General features: G+C 40.1%; 2 protein-coding genes across 2 annotated transcripts; one reads left to right on the forward strand and one right to left on the reverse strand.

Annotated features, from left to right (window-relative positions):
- The first annotated feature begins 166 nt into the window (after positions 1-166).
- Positions 167-9,144, forward strand: stk11 (serine/threonine kinase 11). Its single transcript, XM_079570257.1, has 11 exons — positions 167-359; positions 1,000-1,814; positions 4,372-4,455; positions 4,549-4,638; positions 4,854-4,986; positions 5,072-5,208; positions 5,638-5,765; positions 6,650-6,707; positions 6,804-6,997; positions 7,336-7,552; positions 8,031-9,144. The coding sequence occupies exons 2-10, from the start codon at positions 1,537-1,539 to the stop codon at positions 7,536-7,538; spliced, it is 1,305 nt and encodes a 434-aa protein (XP_079426383.1). The 5' UTR covers positions 167-359; positions 1,000-1,536; the 3' UTR covers positions 7,539-7,552; positions 8,031-9,144.
- Positions 9,145-9,528: 384 nt separating this feature from the next.
- Positions 9,529-20,511, reverse strand: cbarpa (CACN subunit beta associated regulatory protein a). The gene is made up of 10 exons (XM_079568941.1): positions 20,284-20,511; positions 17,704-17,775; positions 14,622-14,767; positions 14,431-14,492; positions 14,177-14,339; positions 13,932-14,112; positions 13,723-13,860; positions 12,736-12,934; positions 12,453-12,651; positions 9,529-12,376 (listed from the first exon to the last, which is right to left on the reverse strand). Exons 2-10 carry the CDS (start codon positions 17,749-17,751, stop codon positions 10,636-10,638), a joined length of 2,877 nt encoding a protein of 958 aa, XP_079425067.1. The 5' UTR covers positions 17,752-17,775; positions 20,284-20,511; the 3' UTR covers positions 9,529-10,635.
- Between the last annotated feature and the right edge of the window lie 353 nt (positions 20,512-20,864).

Raw genomic sequence — 20,864 nt, forward strand, 5'->3', positions numbered from 1 at the left:
ATGAATCCAGCAGAAATGCAACGCGACTACAAATTGCACTCTTTTTGAGAATATTATTGTGAAGTAAGCTGGATGCATTTGACTGATGAAAAATATAGTCACGCCTACATTCCTACCATCGAAGTATTCATAATAGTTCCATAATCCCATCCCAAAAAGTCTGGTTTGACCAGGGCTGGCTAACCATGGAACTATTGACGCAGTAACGTGGGGGCTGTCAGAGTCGAAGGGGAGGTAAACAAGATGGCGACAACCTGAGTAGCAGAGCGAAGCAAAAATCCAGAAACACTAGTTCGCATTATCAGTGTCATCCATATAGCTTTCATCGTGAATGATAATAAAGTGACATCCAACAGTAGGTATGTATGCGCATCAACTACAGACTTACGTTAGCATTAGCCTCCAGTTAAACAGGGGATTCTGAGCGGTTGCTAACCCTAACAGCCCGGTTAGCATAACCTAGCTTGAAACATTGGGATGGTGTCTTATATGCGGGCAGGTTCGGATATTTCGTGGTCATGCTGGGAAAAAACAACTCCATCCGAGAAACTGTTACTATGGCTAGCTTTAGCCAGTGATAGCATGTTAAGTTAGCTAAGGCTAATAGTAATGGTAACGTCAAACCCAAAGTTGATTAGCTTCAGCTGCCTATCACCAAGAAGCTAACACCGCTGCTGCGATTGCTGAACGTCACAGTTCATCATATATCTCTCAAACTTTTAACAAGACAGCTTTGATAGTGACACATGAGTGTGTGCTGTAATGCCAACGTTTGATGCAGACATATCACAAAATCAATGCTGATACACCAGTTCGTCTAGTTAATAGCTTTCATCAGTAGTGCTAGAAATGTTTGTTCAATGTTCATCAATTGTAGTGCACATTATGCTGCAAAAGGTATATTGGCTTGCCTACACGTTGATTCATTGATTGATTGTTGATTCATTGTTCTAATAACGCTTGCTTCATAAAACTCTGTATTCATTTGTATGTTGTTAGGTACTCTTGGAGAATGCACCATTATGGAACAGTGACCCACAGGAGCTGACCTGATTCCTGAATGGTCTGGCTGTATTTTTGTCCGGATACAGATTGATACAACATACTAATGCGCCATAAGGAAAAGTGTGTTGTGGAGCATGAACTCTTGAAAGAAATGCACTGCTGCATGTTCTCAAAGATGTGCTGTACATCTTTTTCAACAGCTGACAAGTATTAGTCATCTGCAAGTGGAATAGCGCAAACAGAAGCAAACTTTACTCTTTCATCTGTTTTCCCTGTAAGGATGCAGATCCTGCTGAATCAGTGCTGAACAGGATCCAACCTGCCTATCCAGCGTTTCTCTAACTAAAAGAGTCTGGATGAATTTGGCACCAGTAGTCACATTGGTCTATTCGTTTCTGTTTTTGCCTGCATTCCATTGTTTGGATAAACCATTTGCAAAACAAAGTTCACAGGAGAAATATCCAGTGGCAATCAAAACTACCTGCAGCAAATATTTTTTTACACTGAATGCTGAAGCTGAAGTGATCTGCCATGAGTACTGGTGAGGTGCATCATCTGGACTATCTCAATGAAAATGAGCTGATGGATACTTTTATTCACCGTATTGACTCCACTGAGGTGATCTACCAGCCACGGCGCAAGCGGGCTAAGCTAATAGGAAAGTATCTTATGGGTGATCTACTGGGTGAGGGATCATATGGCAAAGTGAAAGAAATGTTGGACTCGGAGACGCTCTGTCGCAGAGCTGTTAAAATACTGAAGAAGAAGAAGCTGAGACGAATTCCAAATGGAGAAGCTAATGTAAAAAAGTGAGTAGAACGTGTTATGACTATTCAGTTGACTAGTGCTGATTACATCATCTCAGGAGTAAAGTAAATGCTCAGTGACATAGAACTGCTTTCACTTGAAGTAATCAGTCTATGTATCTTTTTTCTTTTACATTAGTGGCTTATGCCACTACTCTACCACTTCATGACCGTTGAAGCGTCAGCATTTTTGAATATTTTTCTAGCTTAAATTGTGGAGTTTTAAATCACATTGGCAAACAGAGGCAAGTGAGTACAGTGAAATTACCATTTGCTTCAAACCTAACCCCTGCATACCCTCTATTAGATTAAAGCAGTTTGTCTTATCATTTCATAAACATTACCTCTCTGCATTCCCTTAAAATGAATTAAATATGTTCAAATGAAATATTTATTTTTAGCGATTGTAAGTTTGAGTTATTTACTATTACGAAAAACTTTTTTTTTTTTTTTTTTGACTAAACCAAATATTTAACAAACATGATCTAAAATACGTTTGTTAAGTGGGACATCACACACAATAATGATCTGCTTCCGGGTTCAAACTGTTGAGAGTTCCACTGATAAACACAGCAAAAAAAACGCAACTTTATCTGAATCTCCTGCTGAAATAACAATAGATAAAATGCCAAAAAGTGTTTTACACCTAATTTGAACAATATAGCTCACCATTTTTAATGCCAGAAAAGCATTACTAATGAAAATCCAGAGTAACTGTAATATTTCTTTGTGATCAGATGTTTGAAAAGAGCCTGGTAGTCAGCTCTATAGCAGGTTAAAATCAACAAAATTCCATCATAGTGAAGAGGGTTAAAGCTCCCCTGGACCTGGAAGTAGAGCAATGACCTCATCATCTAACAACGTATTGATGATCTCTACAGAAATCCCTGCACAGGACTGTGGCTGCCAATCACTCACACTGGCACACACATGGCAACACATTCTCATTCATTCTTATATTCATGTTATAAAATATTTGTACATGCATTTTATAACGTGTATATAGTGAGGTTCTGCTGTTTTACATCTGATCAATCCCTAGCTGAGTAGTTTTTTTTTTTTTTCAGTAGCTAGCATAATATTCTACTTGAGTAATTTGCGACCATTCACGATTTCCATTTCATTGCAGTGAATCTTACTGCTCTACAGAGATTGAATTTGAATCTCAAACATTGCACAAAATTCTAAAATAGCATCAAAATACCTTTGTGTGGACACTTACATTTTAAAATCCATATTGGCTTAACATAATTACTTTTTGTGGTTAATGATTAATCATCCCTTAATAATTTGTTTAGGCAACCAGTTAATTTATTTAGAAAAGTGCTTCTCCACTGCAGTGTGAGTTGATACATTATTCTGACATAATCTATGGTCTTTTCCAATGTTTACTGACAATAATTTTGAAACGAAGTTCGTTCAAGGTTGCCATAGAAACTAGCTGATCCTCAATCTGAGTGACTGCCCATCTGATGTGCCCATTGAGGCACCTAATCTCTGCCTTATCCGTTTTTCATCGTCACATAACATTTTCTGTTAATTGTTCTCGCAAATTGAAAATTCTGTATTTGAGGCAAAACACAAGTAGGCAATAATGCAATTCGATTAATTCTCTCTGTAAATAAAGACAACAAACAACAATACCTTGCAGTGGAAGGTATTGGCTTCCAGCCTTCAAATTGTAGCAAAACATTATTTATATATTTTTTCTTTAAAAGTTGGATTTGTGGGGAACAATGTTATACATCTGCATCGATACAATGAACAACTAGCTGCTAAGTAAACTGATAATGTAAAGTACATTGTGTTAATGTTTTATAACAAGGCTCTGATATAAATTTAGTTTCACTATTTTCCATATTGTGTTATGTTGCAGCCTTACTCCAAAATTGATTAGATTGTTATATAAAAATAAAAAAAATATTAATAATGTATTTTGAAGTATCTGTAAAATATGTTTTTCGTGTGTGCCAAAATAAATCCCTCCTACCGCCTAACAGTGGCACCTGAGTAATAGTTTCAAAATGACACTGTGTAAAACACTCTTTCTGTGTTTTATATGATGCAAAACTGCATTTGTACTCCGGTAATTTAATTTGTCAAAGAATGCCATCTCTTTAACCAAACTGGCTACATAATCAAAACTACATTTATCTCCCACTTAATCCCTACTGAACCAGTCCAACTCCCTGTATGCTTTCCTGGTTAATGTAGTGTGTAACTACACACTGTAATACATGTTGGTTTTGCACTTACTTTTTCAATTTTGTTAAAGGGACTTGATGCAAGTTGGTCATTTTATTCTCACTACTGCCACCTCAGGTCTTACGTGTAACTGCAGCTTCTATATTAAGCTTGTGCATGACGGCACTTTGGACCCGAATAACAACTTTTTGAGTGACAGTGCAGGATTTTAGAGGCAGTTGTAGTGAACAGGTCTGGGCTCATTCTACACATTAGGACATTGCTGGAACATGTAGGGGGAGGAAAATGCATAATTTAACTATTTTTCAACTCTGTGTAATCTGTTTGCAAATATGAAAATTTGTGTTGTTCACAGGGAAATTCAGCTGTTAAGAAGACTTCAACACAAGAATGTGATTCAGCTCGTAGATGTGCTCTACAATGAGGAGAAACAAAAAATATATCCTTGCAATTTTTTTTGCTGTGGCATGTTGGCTGTATTTTTCTTGTTATGTGCACAAGTATTGTTTTTTTTTTCCTTGACTAATCATACGTATATGGTGATGGAGTATTGCGTTTGCGGAATGCAGGAAATGTTGGACAGTGTCCCCGAGAAAAGGTTTCCAGTATTTCAAGCTCACGGGTAAGTGTCTCCTTTTTCTCCCTCACCCCAGCCTTTCTATTGGCCTTTGGATATATTTAGTCCAACTCACTCCGCAGTCTCTGCTTCAGGCCCAAATTTAGATTCAAGACACCACAGCCTTTACTGTTGAAATAACCAGTCTGAAGACTCAAGAATTTGATTAGAACTACCAGTGTTGAGTCTCCAGTTTATTCAACAACTTTTACTAATTGCAGGTATTTTTGTCAACTTATCGATGGCCTTGAATATTTGCACAGCCAGGGAATTGTCCACAAAGACATCAAACCTGGCAATCTGCTTTTGACCACTGATGGGACACTAAAGATCTCAGATCTTGGTGTAGCAGAAGTAAGAAATATTTAATTATTATCTATATGTTTCATATGAAATGTATTTATGAAATGTATTACAAAAATACTTTTATTATTTGCAGGCTCTTCACCCATTTGCAGAGGATGACACATGTCGTACCAGCCAAGGCTCTCCAGCTTTCCAACCTCCAGAAATTGCTAATGGGCTGGATACCTTTTCAGGGTTTAAAGTGGACATTTGGTCTGCAGGAGTAACACTGTTAGTATTGTAGCATCCTAACGCATTATTGTGATGATACTGACTGAGGATTCAAAGGTAGTAGTTAAACTGTTCTTTAAGGAATCTGGAGTTGTGGCTTAGTTACTTAGCTTGAGTCCAAATAGTATGTTCATTACTCAAAACCAACTATTTTATTTACTGAGTCTTGGACTCAAACTAGCCCTATTGAAGCCTTAGAGCCAACCTTGACTCGGCTCAAGTCTTAAGTCACTCAAAAAGACACTACTTGACTTATACTCTGGCTCTGATTGACTTGCGACCCGAACTGCTAGTCTAAAAATAGTGAATTGTCAAGGGATTAGCCGTAAATGTCCGAATGAGAGACCTTTGTTTTCTTTTGTCAGGATGTTTCAGAAAAGGGGTGTAATTTCATGTTTGGTTACTAGTATTTGTTTTATTTTCATTCAGATACAACATTACAACAGGTCTTTATCCATTTGAGGGTGACAATATCTATAAGCTTTTTGAAAACATTGGAAAAGGAGATTACACTATTCCCGAGGAGTGCGGACCTCTGCTTTCAGATCTGCTACAAGGTGCGTGTGCCTCTGTGACAATGTTTCAAAGCATTTGTTCTCCACATATACAGTATGAATGGTGAAAAGTAAGATGTCAAGAGACCTCTTACTTAAACCTTTTTGAGGAACAGGCCCAGCAGGTGGCACCATAACACCAAAGTGTCTTGAGTTATGAAACATTGGAAAAACTTTTGATCAGAATCAGATTTGGTTTTACTGCCATTTTAACTGAACAGGTTCACAAACGAGGAATTTTGAAAACTTTATTTGGAAACAGCAGTAGCATAAGTGCTTCAAGCACAGCTCTGTCTGTGTGGAGGATCCATTGATGCCTAAGGATGAAAAATACAACTCATCTCATTGATGAAATCCAAACATCAATTCTTAAAACTTACATTTTAATAAAATGGAAATGTTTTTGATGTTCATATGATACAGTAACTCCATAATTGCATAGCCAAAATAAGTCCTGCCCATAAATGAAGTCCATTATATAAGTGATTGCAATGTCATCACATCTGGTCCATTAATAAATGGAATGGTAGCTTTTTGTAGAGTGCGTTTCACATGACACCCAAGTCACCCAAAGCGCTTCACACATTAATGTATTAAATGATTATGTGATTGGCCAAAAAAAAAATTAACAAGTGGGACATTGCTTCCCTTGTGCTGTAAAAGATAGATGGTCATTTTAAAAACAGCGTTTGATGCTAGGATGCATCAGTTGTTTGCTGACCATTCACCAAAACATATGTATACAACACTATTAGCTCGTATTAAAATTAGCACCCAGGACTGGCCTCGTGCATTTAGCCTGCGCCTTGTAGCATGAGAAGACAACATTCAGAAGACTGGTGAGTAAATGTTAAATGTAATTTGTCTCTTTTAAACCTGTTTATTAGGAATGCTGGAGTATGATCCTGGAAAGAGGTTTTCTATACAGAGCATTAGACAACACAAGTGAGTCGTTTGACTTTTACCTATACAAACATTGACCATCGCCCTATAGTGCGTAATTTGTCATTGAGTGCATTTCGCTTCTTAATTGTTACATAGCTGGGTGCGTAAGAAACACCCCCCATCTGAGCGCCCGGTGCCTATCCCGGCCAGCGCTGAGAGCAGAGACCCTTGGCGCAGTATGACTGTGGTACCCTATCTGGAGGACCTGCACGGCTACACAGAGGACGATGATGACGAGCTCTATGATGGAGAAGATGAGATCATATACACTCAGGACTTCACAGTGCCAGGTGAATAATAATGCCACAATCTACCTTCTATGCCATCAGCACAGCTTCTATCTTTAAAAACTAGAGCCCTAATACCTTCATTTATTCTTGAGTTCTGTCTCCATTTTTTGTCTGTTGCTTGGCAACAATCTATATTAAAAAGTCGGTGGATGAAGGTCAAAAACACTCAATGATTTGCAGGGAGAGTATGAATGATTATTACATTTTCTGAATTGACAATTCATTTTAGATTTATGTGCTTAAGTCTGTTGTAATAGCACAATAGTGTTTTTAAGTGATATGTGAACAGTTTGTTTATAACTCAACTGAATCATTGCTTTTTTTTTATAATTGTGTAGGACAAGTGTCTGATGAAGATCATGATCAAGCAGACCACAGTCCTGCTATGGCTAAACCAGTTTGTGCAAATGGAACAGAAGGAGTATCTCTCAACAACAAAGCCAAAGCCGAACGCAGATCATCCTCTTCATCAAACCCCTCACGAAAAGGGGTTTCCACAGCCAGCAAGATTCGCAAGCTCTCCACCTGCAAACAACAGTGACCCCTAACCCATCGGTTAGTGTTTGAATTTCAGACGAGACACCAGTCTGTAAATAGGGACAGCTTTTTAAGCTTTTTAGTGAGGTCTATTTTCAAGCTATTCCAGCAAAAAAAACATTTTGATATAGCGGTGTAAAAAAAACTGAATAACTCTAGTTGAAGTTATAGGAGAAGAGGGTGGACTTTAAGCAAACCGTTCTTTGGTTATTTGATCAAGAATTTTCGCCAATTCTAGTTGAACCTCAAACAACCTCAACATGATGCTGTTGAATAGGTTAAGGATTGAGGTCTATACTCAGTGCCGTGACTCACCGCTAATGTGTTCAAATGTGCACACACAACACGAACAATTAACCTTGCTCTGTTAACAGAGTCTGGAGTTGGTGTCCTTTTATTAGAAACTTAATCCATCATTTTATTCCAATGACTCGTCTGCGATTTAGAATAGATTAGTTCTCAGTTTTTTGTTATCAAGTTGTTGTTTTTTCCACAGATCTGTCCAGTCCAAGTTTGGAGATGAGCCTGCTGACGCTGGTTCCCGCTTAATCCTTGTGGACTACCAGTGTACAGAGTCATACATTTCAGTCATGAAAGGACAACGTACAATGTTTAAAACCCTGGAAAAACCTATTTCTCCCAACGTAAACGGACTCCTTCAGCTTCAGTCATACAGTCAACTCTGCATCCTCTTCAAAGTCAGTGTTGCTCCGGACTTTAAAGTTTCACCTCCACTGTTGAGTTCAACCCACTCTTGTTTATTTTACAACATTGTTTTTTACAGAACCCTAATGACCATTTTAAACATATTCTGATGTTATAACAGTTAAAGAAAAATATTAAAATTCTCTATTTAAATCATTGATAAATGATGATAGTCCTTTTAACTTCCATCAACCAACACTGCATGCCGTACAGCGCTGAAGAGCCGGAAAGCTCTTGCTTTGTGAAGAGACTGATCAACTGAAGCCTTGAAATCCACTGCTTTTAATTTCCATTTAGATATTTTCTTTTTCAAAAAATAATTTTTAATTATTATTTATATAAAATGTGTCCCGATCAGGTCGTTTTGTTGAATGATCCTACTCATTTAAGTTGAGTCTATTTTTGTTAAGCAATACAAGTCAGTTGTTTATTTACTGTTATGTGGTCATTCTTGGTGTTTGACATTTGAGTCCTGTACTTTCTTCCGTGGGTGGTTGCTCAGAGCAGATTTGCCCAGAGCTTTGGTGTGTATCTGGAGCTAATGCAGGTGGGATGCAGGCAGCAGCAGCATTGAAGGCTCTTTGTTGTGCCCATCACATCCACTGAAGCACTGCCTCTCCTCTTACGCATCATCAGTCCCTGGCTGGGAATAGATCAGAGAGCAGGTGAGTCACAGCTCTGAGGGAGGAGGGAGTAGCACTTCCTGCGTCAGCAAGGTCCACTGTGAGGTTCTCCACTTAAAAAGAAAGGCACAGCTCGTTTTTCTGCGTCACAATGGGGGTTTGTAATAATAGATATGCTTGACACATTCTCTTCAACAGCTACCACAAACCGTGTTGCGTAGTAACTGAATACATGTATTTAGAATACTCATTTTGAGTAACTGTATTCAGGTACAGTTACTCTTTCATTTGAGGGTGTTTAGAATACAGTTACTTTATTGAGATCAAAGCAATGCATATACTCAATCCTTAAATTTAAGTTTCATATTCATAACAATGAGAAAGAAAGGATCAAAACAGCTGAGTAAAGTTTAGCTCTGTCCTTCTGAGCTGTGGGCGTTTGCAAAGTGCTTTTTTCGTTCCTAAATGGTGGTAAATAAGTTCATATCAGGCGTGCAACAAATACAGCCTAAACCTCTTTATCAAACACCGCTTTTATGCTTTAATATTATGCAAGTCAACAGTACTCTCATTGGACAAAGTAACGGAACGTTAAATACATTTTGAGGCAAGTATTCTGTAACTAAATCCATGAATACAAGTATTCTCCCAACGCTTAGCACAAATGACAGGAAAAAGTTGTACAAGTTATACGGCTTCTCTTTATTTGAAAAATATTCAGAGATGATAAAAGAAGGTGGGCAATTGTTTTGCCTTTCGTAAAGGCTGCATGACATTTGCATTTACACCATGGGTGTTCAGAGCTGACACAAATAGTTTATGTAGATTCGGGCAGTGATCTGTTATGGTCCCAGACCAGTGTAGTGCAGGAAAGAGATGTTGAATGTGTGCCCATGAATTATCTTCATTACTTGTAGTTTTCCAAATGCCAGAAATTCTCTAGCTTTAACATGCATCTAAATTATCCACAATAAAAATGTGTAATGAATGCAGTATCAGTTTCTATATCTGAATTGGAACAAGCTGGCATAATTAAAAAGGTTTTGTGGTATTGCACAACAAAAAGAGCTTTAGCTTTGATTTCAGCAACTAAAATAATTCAGACTTGTTTTTGACGTCTTCGGTACGGACATGACCTTGTGAGATGTGGAAGGATTTGGTCATTCACAAGAATCACTGAAATGTATAAGCTTGTGCCATATTGAAAATGTTAACCTGTTTTACATTGTTTTTGCTTGGCAATCTATTGCTAAAGCTCTTTAATTATGCAGAGACAGATGGCCAACAGGCAAACGTGACAAAAATAGATCAAATATGAATATAAAAAATATTGATGTACCCCTACCACTCTGTTTTTGTTGTCAAAATTCTCTTCACAATTCTTATTATGCTCCCTGACCAAATACATATTCATACCCTGATGGTGGAATAAAAGGACACTTAAGGAATGATTTCACAAGGGAATAATGAGTGTCTGACACTGCCAGTGTTTTGTTTCTTCCCCTCAAAGTGCTTTAAGTTAAAACTGTACATTATTGACATACACAGTCACATACGGTAGCATGCTGCAAATTCACAGTAAACATATTTTTTTCATTCAAAGTATTCAACTACAGTATTTAAAATGAATCATGGCGGAAATAATATAAGGGCCGTAACATTTCACAGCACAAGTTTGAAACAATACTAGGGATGTTGATATGAGCATTTGATATTGTGTAAACATAACCACACACATTTTATGAGTGTTTGTATACAGTATGTTGAAGCATATCATATGGGTTTAAAGTCAGGCGAGGCTGTCTGAGCAGTTGCTACAGCACCCTCGGTCCTGCCCTGGTTAAGCTTCTCTCTGCCTCTCAGACCACCATAGAGTCTTTCTTCCACTGACACCACCAGTTTGTCTGCCAGACTGCTCTCTGATAGAATAACTTGACTGCTGTTATTGTTTCTATTGACTCTTGGGTTGATGTGGCTTGTTTGGTCTGTGGCCAAGAGTGAGTTGCTTGTGCTTTCAGTGTCTATGTTTGAAGAAACACACTCAGTATTTTCCTCACATCCCGTCACCTCTGCATCTTCTAAGGATGTTCCTATTTCCCCTGTAGTTCCTTCTACAACTGGCTCTTTGTTCTCATTGCTCTGTTTTGCTGCCTCCTCACTGGTTGCAGACTCGCTGGCTTCTTCATCGGCAGCACTTGCTATTCTTGAAAGTGTGCTGTGATATCGAGTGTCAAGGGGGTATCCTGCACTGTCCCCACGCCTCAGTGGAGTGAACCTCTGCCTTTCCAAAGATGGCGAGTACCTTCCTCCTGAACTGGACCCTGGATCGCTGTATTGCTTGTGTCTCTGCCATTGTTTCCTCAAGTGGACTCGAGAGCGCCGCCTTGTGCGCAGAGGAGAGTCCTGCTGGTCAAACCTCGGGTCATGGCGGAGAAACTCATTGAACAGGGCATCTGTCTTCTCATCAATGCTGTAGTCACGGCGACGGAGGCGAGGCCTATGAGGACTTGTTGGCTGCGGTTTCATTACTGTAGACACAAGATGGGATGGAGGCTCGGGCACCTGTGGATGAATGGATTTTGTATTAGAGTCTTGTAGAGCAGCTGACTGACTGGAGCTGTTTTGTAGCATCTCATTGCTTTCTGTTAGGTCGTCTTCTAGCTCTTCTTGAAGCAGCCTGGCCTCCACGCTTTCACACACTGAACCCTTTCGTCCAGAGTTTGTGAAGAACAATCGTCTCTCCGATGCGGTCTTCCCCCGTGATGCCCCAGATGTTCCAAAAAGCCTCATGTCCTCAGGGGCTCTGGCGGGTGCTTCAATGGAGGCATATCCACTGTCCATCTGCAGCAGCTTCCTGTTTCCTGACTCTCCATCTCCCACTGCTCCATTGCTAATATCGCTGTTACCACTGGGACCTTTGGGCCTTCCATATTCCCCCACTCCTTCACCCTCTGGTTCATCGTCCAGGTCCTGGGACAAGCCTGTGTCCAGACCAGGGCGAGCACCCGCTCCTCCAAATGATGAGACGCTATCTGCGTCACTGCGGATTGACTCCCGGTCTGTGCTACTCTGGTCTGAAGAGGCATATTGCTCCAAAGAGGCGCGTAAACTCCAGATGTCTCTGTAAAGGGAGGGGGGTGCCTCTGTGCTTTCCTGGTGGATGAATGACTGCGATGAATCAGAGTGCGTGCGCTGCCTCACCATAGCTCCCAATAGCACACCATCTCCATCTACCATTTCTGCTTGATTATTGTTTAGATTTTCCTGTCCATCTGTCATTTTGAGTATACTTTCTTGAACTGTTTCCTCATGTTGTAACTCAAACAAGTCATCCTCTTCAATAAAGTCATGCCTTACACTAGCAGGTTCCGTGTGAACGGCTGTCTGAAGAGGGTTTGTTTCCTCATCTTTCACCTGAGCCTTTTCTTGTCCCCCATCATGGGGAAACAAGCAGACTTTTTCTCTGCTTGTGTTGTCAGTTACTCCATTCTCCATCATGGCCTCCAACTTGAGCCTGCATAGAGGGGTATGAAACTTGGTTGATCATCACTGGTTGATCATGAAAGTTTGTGGAAGGTGACATACTGTACCTGCTGAAGAAGACTGGTGGGGTGGGTGCAGTAGTTGGATGGGTCAGACACTCTGCAGACAAAGACTGGAGTCCACTGCTCTCAATGGGAGACTGTGGGAAAGATTCAATTGTGTCATCTCTAAGGGAAGAGTCCTCTGTGTGATCAGTTGTTTCACTTGCTGCTCGTTGTCTCTGGAAGGGCCGTCTTTTGGGTGATCCTAATTGGAAAAACAAGCTACATTAAACCACATATGGCTATTATATGATTTGATATGTTTAATAAAATTAAAAACCTTGCAGACCTTTATCATCAAGGCTTGCTGCCCGATGGCTTGAGTCAAACTTCCATCTTTTAAAATATGGTCCCGCCCCCTCCAGACTAGCATGGCGCCGCAGTTTTGAGAAGAAATTAAGAACTGATGCCTGCCCCAGGACTTGAAATGAGGCACTTTCCTGGCCTCTTTTAGATTCTGGCTCACCCCTGTTCCCAAAAGTCTCCATCTGTGAGAATGAATGTAAAACAAAGTAGGTGTTATTGGATCATTTTTGTGTGAATAAGGTAGAGAACAGAAAATAAGCTCTCAAGACACTCATTTGTGTCTTAGTTTATTGTCTGAACGTTCTGCATACTGTGCCATGGAGACTACTTCATGCAGTATGATGTTCTTTTAAAGCTGCACTGCGTAGAATATTACCCAATAAATAAAACTGAAATATGAGCATTTGTTATATGACAGATATTTTCATCATTGAAAAATACCTCATAAATGTACAAACAAATGTGCCTTTGCTGTGAGCGGCTCACCTCTCCTAAGACATGACTGTAACTTTACCGGGAGAGGGTACGACTCCTTCCCGTCTCCATGGAGATGTGACTAAAGGCATTAGAATTTGAGATTTGAACAGGTGAGGTTCTCCATTCTTTGATTACCCACTGCAGAAATAGCATTTTCTGTGTTGAGCTGGTCATTAGGAGCATGTTCAACAGTATAGTCCAAAATGTTACGCAGTGACCTTTAAATAAAATAATAGGTGTGAAGTTTGTGCCCAGAAGCCCAAATGTTTTCCATCAACTGTACTGGGTTGTTTGCATTGAGAACAAAGCTGTTGAGACCTGTTCAGGACAGGTGAGCGTGAACAAGGTTAAATAAAGGTTTGAATGAATACAGCTTTCGTCTTCCGCAAACTTTTAGCCTTACATTTAAAGATAAATGTAGCAAACATATGACGGTTAAAACTGAGAGTGCAGAGTTAACAATCAATACAGTCTGGATAGAGTGTGCACGTACTGTCTGGGAGCGTCTGTGTGGGGGTCTCTTGACTAAGGAAGACCGTGTCCCCTGGTCCATTATGACAGAGTGATGAGGGTCCCCTGGCAAACCGCCAACCCAGTCCAGAGGATCCGCAAAGACTCTTCTCTCACTTAACTAAAGAGATCAAGTACTTCAGAGATCTGTATTACATGAGGAGAGATCCTACTTGAAGTTAAAGTGTAGACCTGATAGATGCTGAGAGGCACTTTAGAAGCTGGAGCCTCATTAATGTTCACTGTGCTGCTTTCAGCTGAGTCACACTCCATAATGGTCAGTATCTTCAGATCACACGGAGCTGGAGGCAAGTGCAGATGAGTCAAACGGGCCTTTTTTAGATGATGGAAGTCTCCTTCTGTCAGAGTATATCTGAGGAACAAGACCCTCATGAACTGCTTGAACTAACAATCACATATTTCTGCTGTAACCTCACCTCCGTCCTTTGTCCTGAGAAGCCTTCTCCTGTTCGTAAAGTGCAGATTCATTAAAGGAAACTCTACGGCCAGTGGTGGCTGTGGAAACAAATCGCTCCGAGTCCCCATCGTGACAGCTTGAAGCTGAAAGAGCGTCTGAGTCATCCAAACGAATGGTGATTTCTTTGAGGCAATGGAGACAAGGACAAGGTAAAGCCATAAAGGAGTTGGTATCAGCAGCAGAGAAGAACAAAAGTTATGTCTCTCGTCTCACCTTGGGTGGGCTGAGAATCCTCTACATAAGTGGTGTTTGTCTTTTCAGGGTCATCGCTCGCTCTGTACAACACATAAGTAATCATTTTTGTCATTCTCTAAAAATGCATTGACATTATGCAACAACATTGAGATTTAAGGTCCAAAATGTCAGGGCTTTATTCCAAATCTTGGGCTCTAGTGGGTCCTCACCGGGAGTAGCGGCGCCCCCCCATGCAGCAGCGGTGACAGAAGAGCAACAGTAGAGACACCAGCACCAGGCTGCCCCCAGCAAACACACTCAGCACCACCAGCAACAGCACATAGTTGTCCACCTGGCCCGCTGACACTGGCACATCCTGGCAACAGCAAGACAGTGTCAGTGCATTAGAATGGGACAAAAGTCACATTTAATGAACCATGGCTGCATGCATATGTATCATGATTACACAACAGAACGCCTCTATTGGTTTCCTTATGCTTGACATGGTTTAAATCGGCAGACATCACTTTGACAGCTTAGCACTCGAGGTACTGTAACTTGTCCTTTTAAGATTCACCAACTACAAGCCGTGATGCGTGTCGCAACACTGCTCTCCTCAGTTCTCTGGTTGATTATTCATTGTGAGTGAGGATGCTAATCGAAAGACTATTAATTTAATTTCCTAGCTCTTCAGAATGAGAGCCACTGCGAGCTAAAATGCTTCATAGGGAGGGGGAGGGAGAATAGAGATGCACACGAGTAATAATATAATCCCCACACCAGGTTTTCCCAGCTCTACTCCAATCACCACTCTCTCTAGTGGAGAGTGGAAGTGATTGGAAAGAGCTACGGTCTCTGGTTGAATATTCATCATTTAGTGTTGTATAATCAATGATAATGTGGAAACTTACCAAAGTAACTCAATAAGAACCGCCACACAAACCACACTACGATCTTTAGAGGACTCAAGGTCACTCGTCTTAACTCATGATGTAGAGCAGGGAAGTGATGCAATACAATCTTAGTAAATAAAATAACCTATGAAAGTAATGCTTTCTTTATTTGATCATTTGAATATTTAGTCATACAGTGCCAAAGTAAAGGCTGGGAATCAAATGCACAAAACTGCTTTATTGGCTGGGTGTATTCAGCAGCTGTTTTCTGAGATATTTTAGAGTTTGGAATCACTGAAAACCCCTTTTTTTTCTTTAAAGGATTTTTTGGTCCATAGGCTGTATTCGATAGGACAGCAAAGGGTGAAAGGGGGTTAACAGTAAGAACAGACATTCATCAAAAAATAATAAATGCCGGGACAACACTGAGGACCGAGCACTGTTCAGTGTGCAGCAGCCTTATCGTTCCCTAAAGCTTGTCTACAAAACAAGTGAACTGGTAAAAATTGAGTTTGTGGAAGGCAAAATTTGTCTGAGTGGCACGGATCAGTCATGAAACGAAAAATGATTAGGGTTCAGTTCAGAATGAAACTGATGTATGCGCTTACCCTCAATTGGCTGCACAAGGAAACTCCATCTTTTATAAAGGCCTTTTTTTTTTTCAATTCTAAACAGAACTCTCACTATTCCGGACTGAGCATCAAAACAATGCTGGGATGTCATCTGCATAACCTCTATCAAAGCCAATCAAGACCCAACAGCAACAATGTGATGATGCCACAATTACTTTCTCAAATGCAACACATGTCTTTTATACCCAAGTCCAAATGAAATAAAACTGCTCCTCCTGTCCAGTCAATTCATGTTATCCCTTCAGCTAATCAGTGACAGTGAGGTAGAAGCAAGAAGCATTTTACGTTTGTTCTGTTGGTTGCAAAATCATGTGAGGAACATACTGATATTGTAATGGCACAGAGCAATGCTTTGTTTACGGCTGTAATGAACTGAACTGAACTACTGCCTCAATAACAGCAGGGCACACCGATTCAGTTTGTTAGTTAACAAAATCTGCTATTTCTACAAGTTCAGCTGAACAGCAACAATAACAAAATCAATCAGCTCGACTCGAGTAGAGAGGCTGCGCACTATAGTCCTTTCTCAATGCAAATGCACACATATACAGTTGGCCTCCAGCACAGGGGTTCCAGACCAACATCTCGGGACCCCCACTGTAAAATATAAATACTGTAGTATTTACGAGGGAGTGCTCTCAAAGTGAATTTTGTTGTGATTAATTTCGCTATGACATTAAAGACCTATCCTATCCTAAATTCAGGTGCACGACATTTCACTAAAATATGCTGCTTTAAATCAAAAATCCATCAGGTTCATTGTTAAGAATTTAAAAAAACATCTCCCCCACCCCCGCCTCAGTGTCTCCCGACCCCTACTCTAGAACAGTATTTCTGAAAATCCATGGCCTTCTTTTTTTTTTTAGTAATAGGTATTTTTCTTGAGCAGATTTGGCTTATACTAAATGTATCCATAATTTAGGCCCACTCCAATTTATGTCTAGTGTAGATCCTTTTAGACCCGGATTCATCTAGATTGGATCTTGATCGAGGCCTGGTACTTGGAGGTCACCTACTATATGAGGTGCTATTCAGTGTTGGGGGCAACGTATTACAAAAGTAGTAAGTTACAAAAATATATTGCATTATTCAGTAACTAAGGAAAGTAACATATTACATGATACTGTAGTATATTTGTCATTGCAATTCAAGTAACTCAAGCTACAAGTGCATTTAAATGGTTTGTATTTATGCACGAACCAAAAAATACCAAACTCTTCCAAATAAAATGCAGCACCAAATCTAGTTGGATACTGGTGTATATATACACACTACACACCATGTTACCATCACCAAAACAAAACACAAGAATGGGCAAAGCAACAGCAAAGGAAATCTTTGACTGTACTTTTACTCTGTGTCATTATTACTTTATTCAGTTTATATTTAGGCAAAAGTAACTCAGAAGTAACTCAAAGTAGTGTAACTCAGCTACATTTTTGAAACATTAATATGTAATACAAACATATTACATTTTTAACGCTGTAACTACTAATATAGAATATATTACATTTTAAAGTAACTTGCCCAACACTGGCGCTATTATTGTATGAGGTTCTACTTGGTGTGAATAGTTTGAGAACCAGTGCTCTAGCAAAAATAGATGTGGCCGCCCACCCACACCCGCCGGGTCGCGACACACTCTACCTCGCCCACTCACTTAGGTCACAAGTCTTGGTTTTTTTTACACTGCTTGAGCTTCAGTTTAATCAGTAAAGTGTTAGTAGGTGCATGAGGTGATGCTCGGCCAAGAGGATGGATAAAGGGTGGGGTGGTGTCACACTCACCGTGGAGTTTTCAGTCAGACTCTTCAGAACCGGTAAATCATTGCTCATGGTCCAGGTTTATGTGAGGGAGCCCTGCACAAAGGCACAAGAGTATTCTTTGTGTAACAGATAATAGAATAATAATTATATAATTTAAAATAAAAACTGAAGAACTTGGCCATTTGTGGGCACTGTGCATCTTATTATAAAGCATATTTTCTAGTTTTCTAGCGTTTCAGTGTAATTGACTCTGAAATGTTGCCTGGCAAGCTGTGAAACGTGCCTGTAAAACCATCCCTGAGAAGAATTGGCATGCTACAAATATGTTAGGAAAGTTAGGCATGAGTTGGGAGTACAACTAACATTTCGATTTAGTGGCTTGCTCTTTCATTGTTTGTTATCAGAAAATCAAGTATAGGGCCTTTAAGGTCACTTGGTAGCTTAGTTAGCTAAGTTATCGTGATGCATATATTAGTTTTTTCTATTCATAATATATTATTCGTAAACAGATGATCAGTCACACACATGTTGTTGTCTTGTCTCATTGTTATTTTGTTTATTTAAGACTCAGTGAGTCAGAAGACAACGTTAATATTTACAAAAGCAGCAGGGATCTTATCTGTCGCCATAACAAAAACATGCAGAGGGAGGCTGGTGGTCAAACACAACTATATAATTATTACTCAAGAGTAAAAAGGTAGCTGGGGAAACTGCTAGTACTGTGAGTACCGAGAACCTTTGTGAGAATAAAAGTCTGATTTACAATTAGTGACATAAATTATGAAAAAACAAAAAAGAAATGCCACAGAAATATACAAAAATATTTTTTTCTGAAGAATAAAGTACATGAAACACAAACTACATCAATAAAAAAACAAGTACAATAGGTTCCCCTCTGGGGCCAGGACTCCCCGAAAAAGAGATTCTTATCTGAGCGGGACATTCCTGGTTAAATAAAGGTCAAATAAAAAATATTTTTATTTGTGACATGAAGCTTTTCTCACTGAGAGATTTACTCACCACGGAAAGAGTAACTATTATATTTAAGTACAGAATACAGATACATATACTGTTTTATAATATTACTCAAGTAGAAGTAAAAAGTATCTCAGGTAAAACTACACTAAGAAGTACATTACTTCAAAATGTTGCTGACTACCTGCCTCTGAATACTGGCAATTTCAAATTGTAAATTTGGTGCATGATGCCCACTACTTGCGTTTTAGGCACAGATACAGTATTATATACAGGACATAGATGATAGCCATTCAGATACATTACTTAATGGGGCCATGTGGTCTGTAACATTAACATGGCGCTCCTAACTCCTCCAAAAGAGCATATTTAGCATATATAAAAGGCAGACCGGCTACAAGCCTCCACAGTCCAGGGCCTGTCAATCAAGGCCGCAGGCTTAAAGTTTTTTCATTCCAAAAGTCCTTTCCAAGAGTTATCATGTGGGTCACAGCAACCTTTAGAAAAAAGAAAACTCTTTGGAGTCAGACTTTTTTTTAGCTTTGGGGGGTGTTAAGTCTCCATTGGTTTCCATTTTAAAAAGCTTCTTTTGAAGTTGCCCCTGGCCAGTGGAATTGCAGCAATGTCAGCTCCCTTCCATGAAGACCAAAGAGAAGCACTATCCTCACCCAGTGGTTTTAGCACTTGTCTTGGTAAATGACCCTCCATCCCCATCTCTTAATATTTTTTCTTATTAAAAAAAAAAATATTATATTTATATTTTCTGTGAGGCTGAGTGTTTTTGGTTCTCAAAGCTGTGGGTGAGTTCTGGAAAATCAAAATCTTGCACATCTTCATTATTAGTGTAAAAAATAAAGTGTAAAAAATAAACAAATAGCTGGGACATATCATGAATTTGTTTCATTAGTTTGAAACGTTAAAAAGTGGGATTGTTTTGTTTTTTGTGCTCGAGTTTTAATGCTGTTATTTATTCATATATGAATATATTTTAAATGCTGGTATTATTAGACGGAAAAAGATACACAGCCTACGTCATCTAATGCCAGCTATGACTCAGGGTTGTAGGCTTTGGCGACTGATTTTAGAAAATGTCGTTTTTGGGAGGAAAAAGTGTAACAGCCGGCCCATGTATGTAGTTCTCCCTTCCCTGTTAATCCCGATCCCCGTGCGCTTGCATGTTTAGACATTAGACTCTGCCATCTCGACATAACGCGCCGATGGCTGTTTTGGAACACGGTCAAGGATGTGCAGAGACGTCGCCTGCAGCAGGGTGACTGACCGCTGCTCATACGTCTCAACATGGACGGGTATCGCGGTGTAGAGGATCACCTCTTTGCTGTGTGTACGGTTACGCACCGACGAGCAGCAGCTGGCGGCTCTTCACAGCAGAAGCATTTCTCCTCCTGACAGAAAAGTCACGGATAATCAGCGCAACCCTGCAATCATTGTTCGGTGTTCTCAACCTGCGGGCTATAAATCAGAGTCAGCCTTACACCTCGTTCACGGAACTTCCACGCGCACCGTGTCTCGCGAATTCAGATGATAATGATATAGAGCCAGCTGTGTCAGCTTTCTGTCTCACATCTTACATAATGAAATAGTAACAGGAGAGAGTGACGATCTTACCTGGGTGTGAGAGTGAGGCCTAAACGAGGACCATCCTGTGGTGACAGACTCCGTTTCGCGCGCCCCCCACACCAGTCCGCATACTTTAAATTGAGCCCTGTGAAGACTGTATAGTTATGAATGAACCCACACGCTTTAGACACTCCCACCGCCCTGCTCCCGCCGTGTCACGTGATCACACGCACCGCGCTGATCATGGTGGTGGTGGTGGTGGTGGTGTGTGGGAGTCGGCCCCAGGGCCGGCCCTTTCTCATTCACACACTCATGAATGGAGCTCTCTGTAATCTGATTGGAGGCGCGATACAGAGGCAGTTTTTTTTTTTTTTTTTGCAGAAATACTTGTTACCATGGAGCTGCGGCTTTGTGAGAGCGTTTTGCTGATGGCTGTGGTCTGTGTAATACAGAGCTTGACCAAAAAGTGTCAGTGTTGCACTGAAAAATATTGTTCTAATCACAGGCTATAAACAACAGGGGCTGTTTCACAGCGTTGATCCTTGGCCTTGTTTTTGAAGACAGTGTCTCGACCTATTTAGTCCAATACCCTTTTTAGTTAGTGATGATCTGGGTCTGGTGGAAGGACA

The sequence above is a fragment of the Gobius niger genome, assembly GCF_951799975.1.
Source record: "Gobius niger genome assembly, chromosome: 13".
Lineage (NCBI taxonomy): Eukaryota > Metazoa > Chordata > Actinopteri > Gobiiformes > Gobiidae > Gobius > Gobius niger.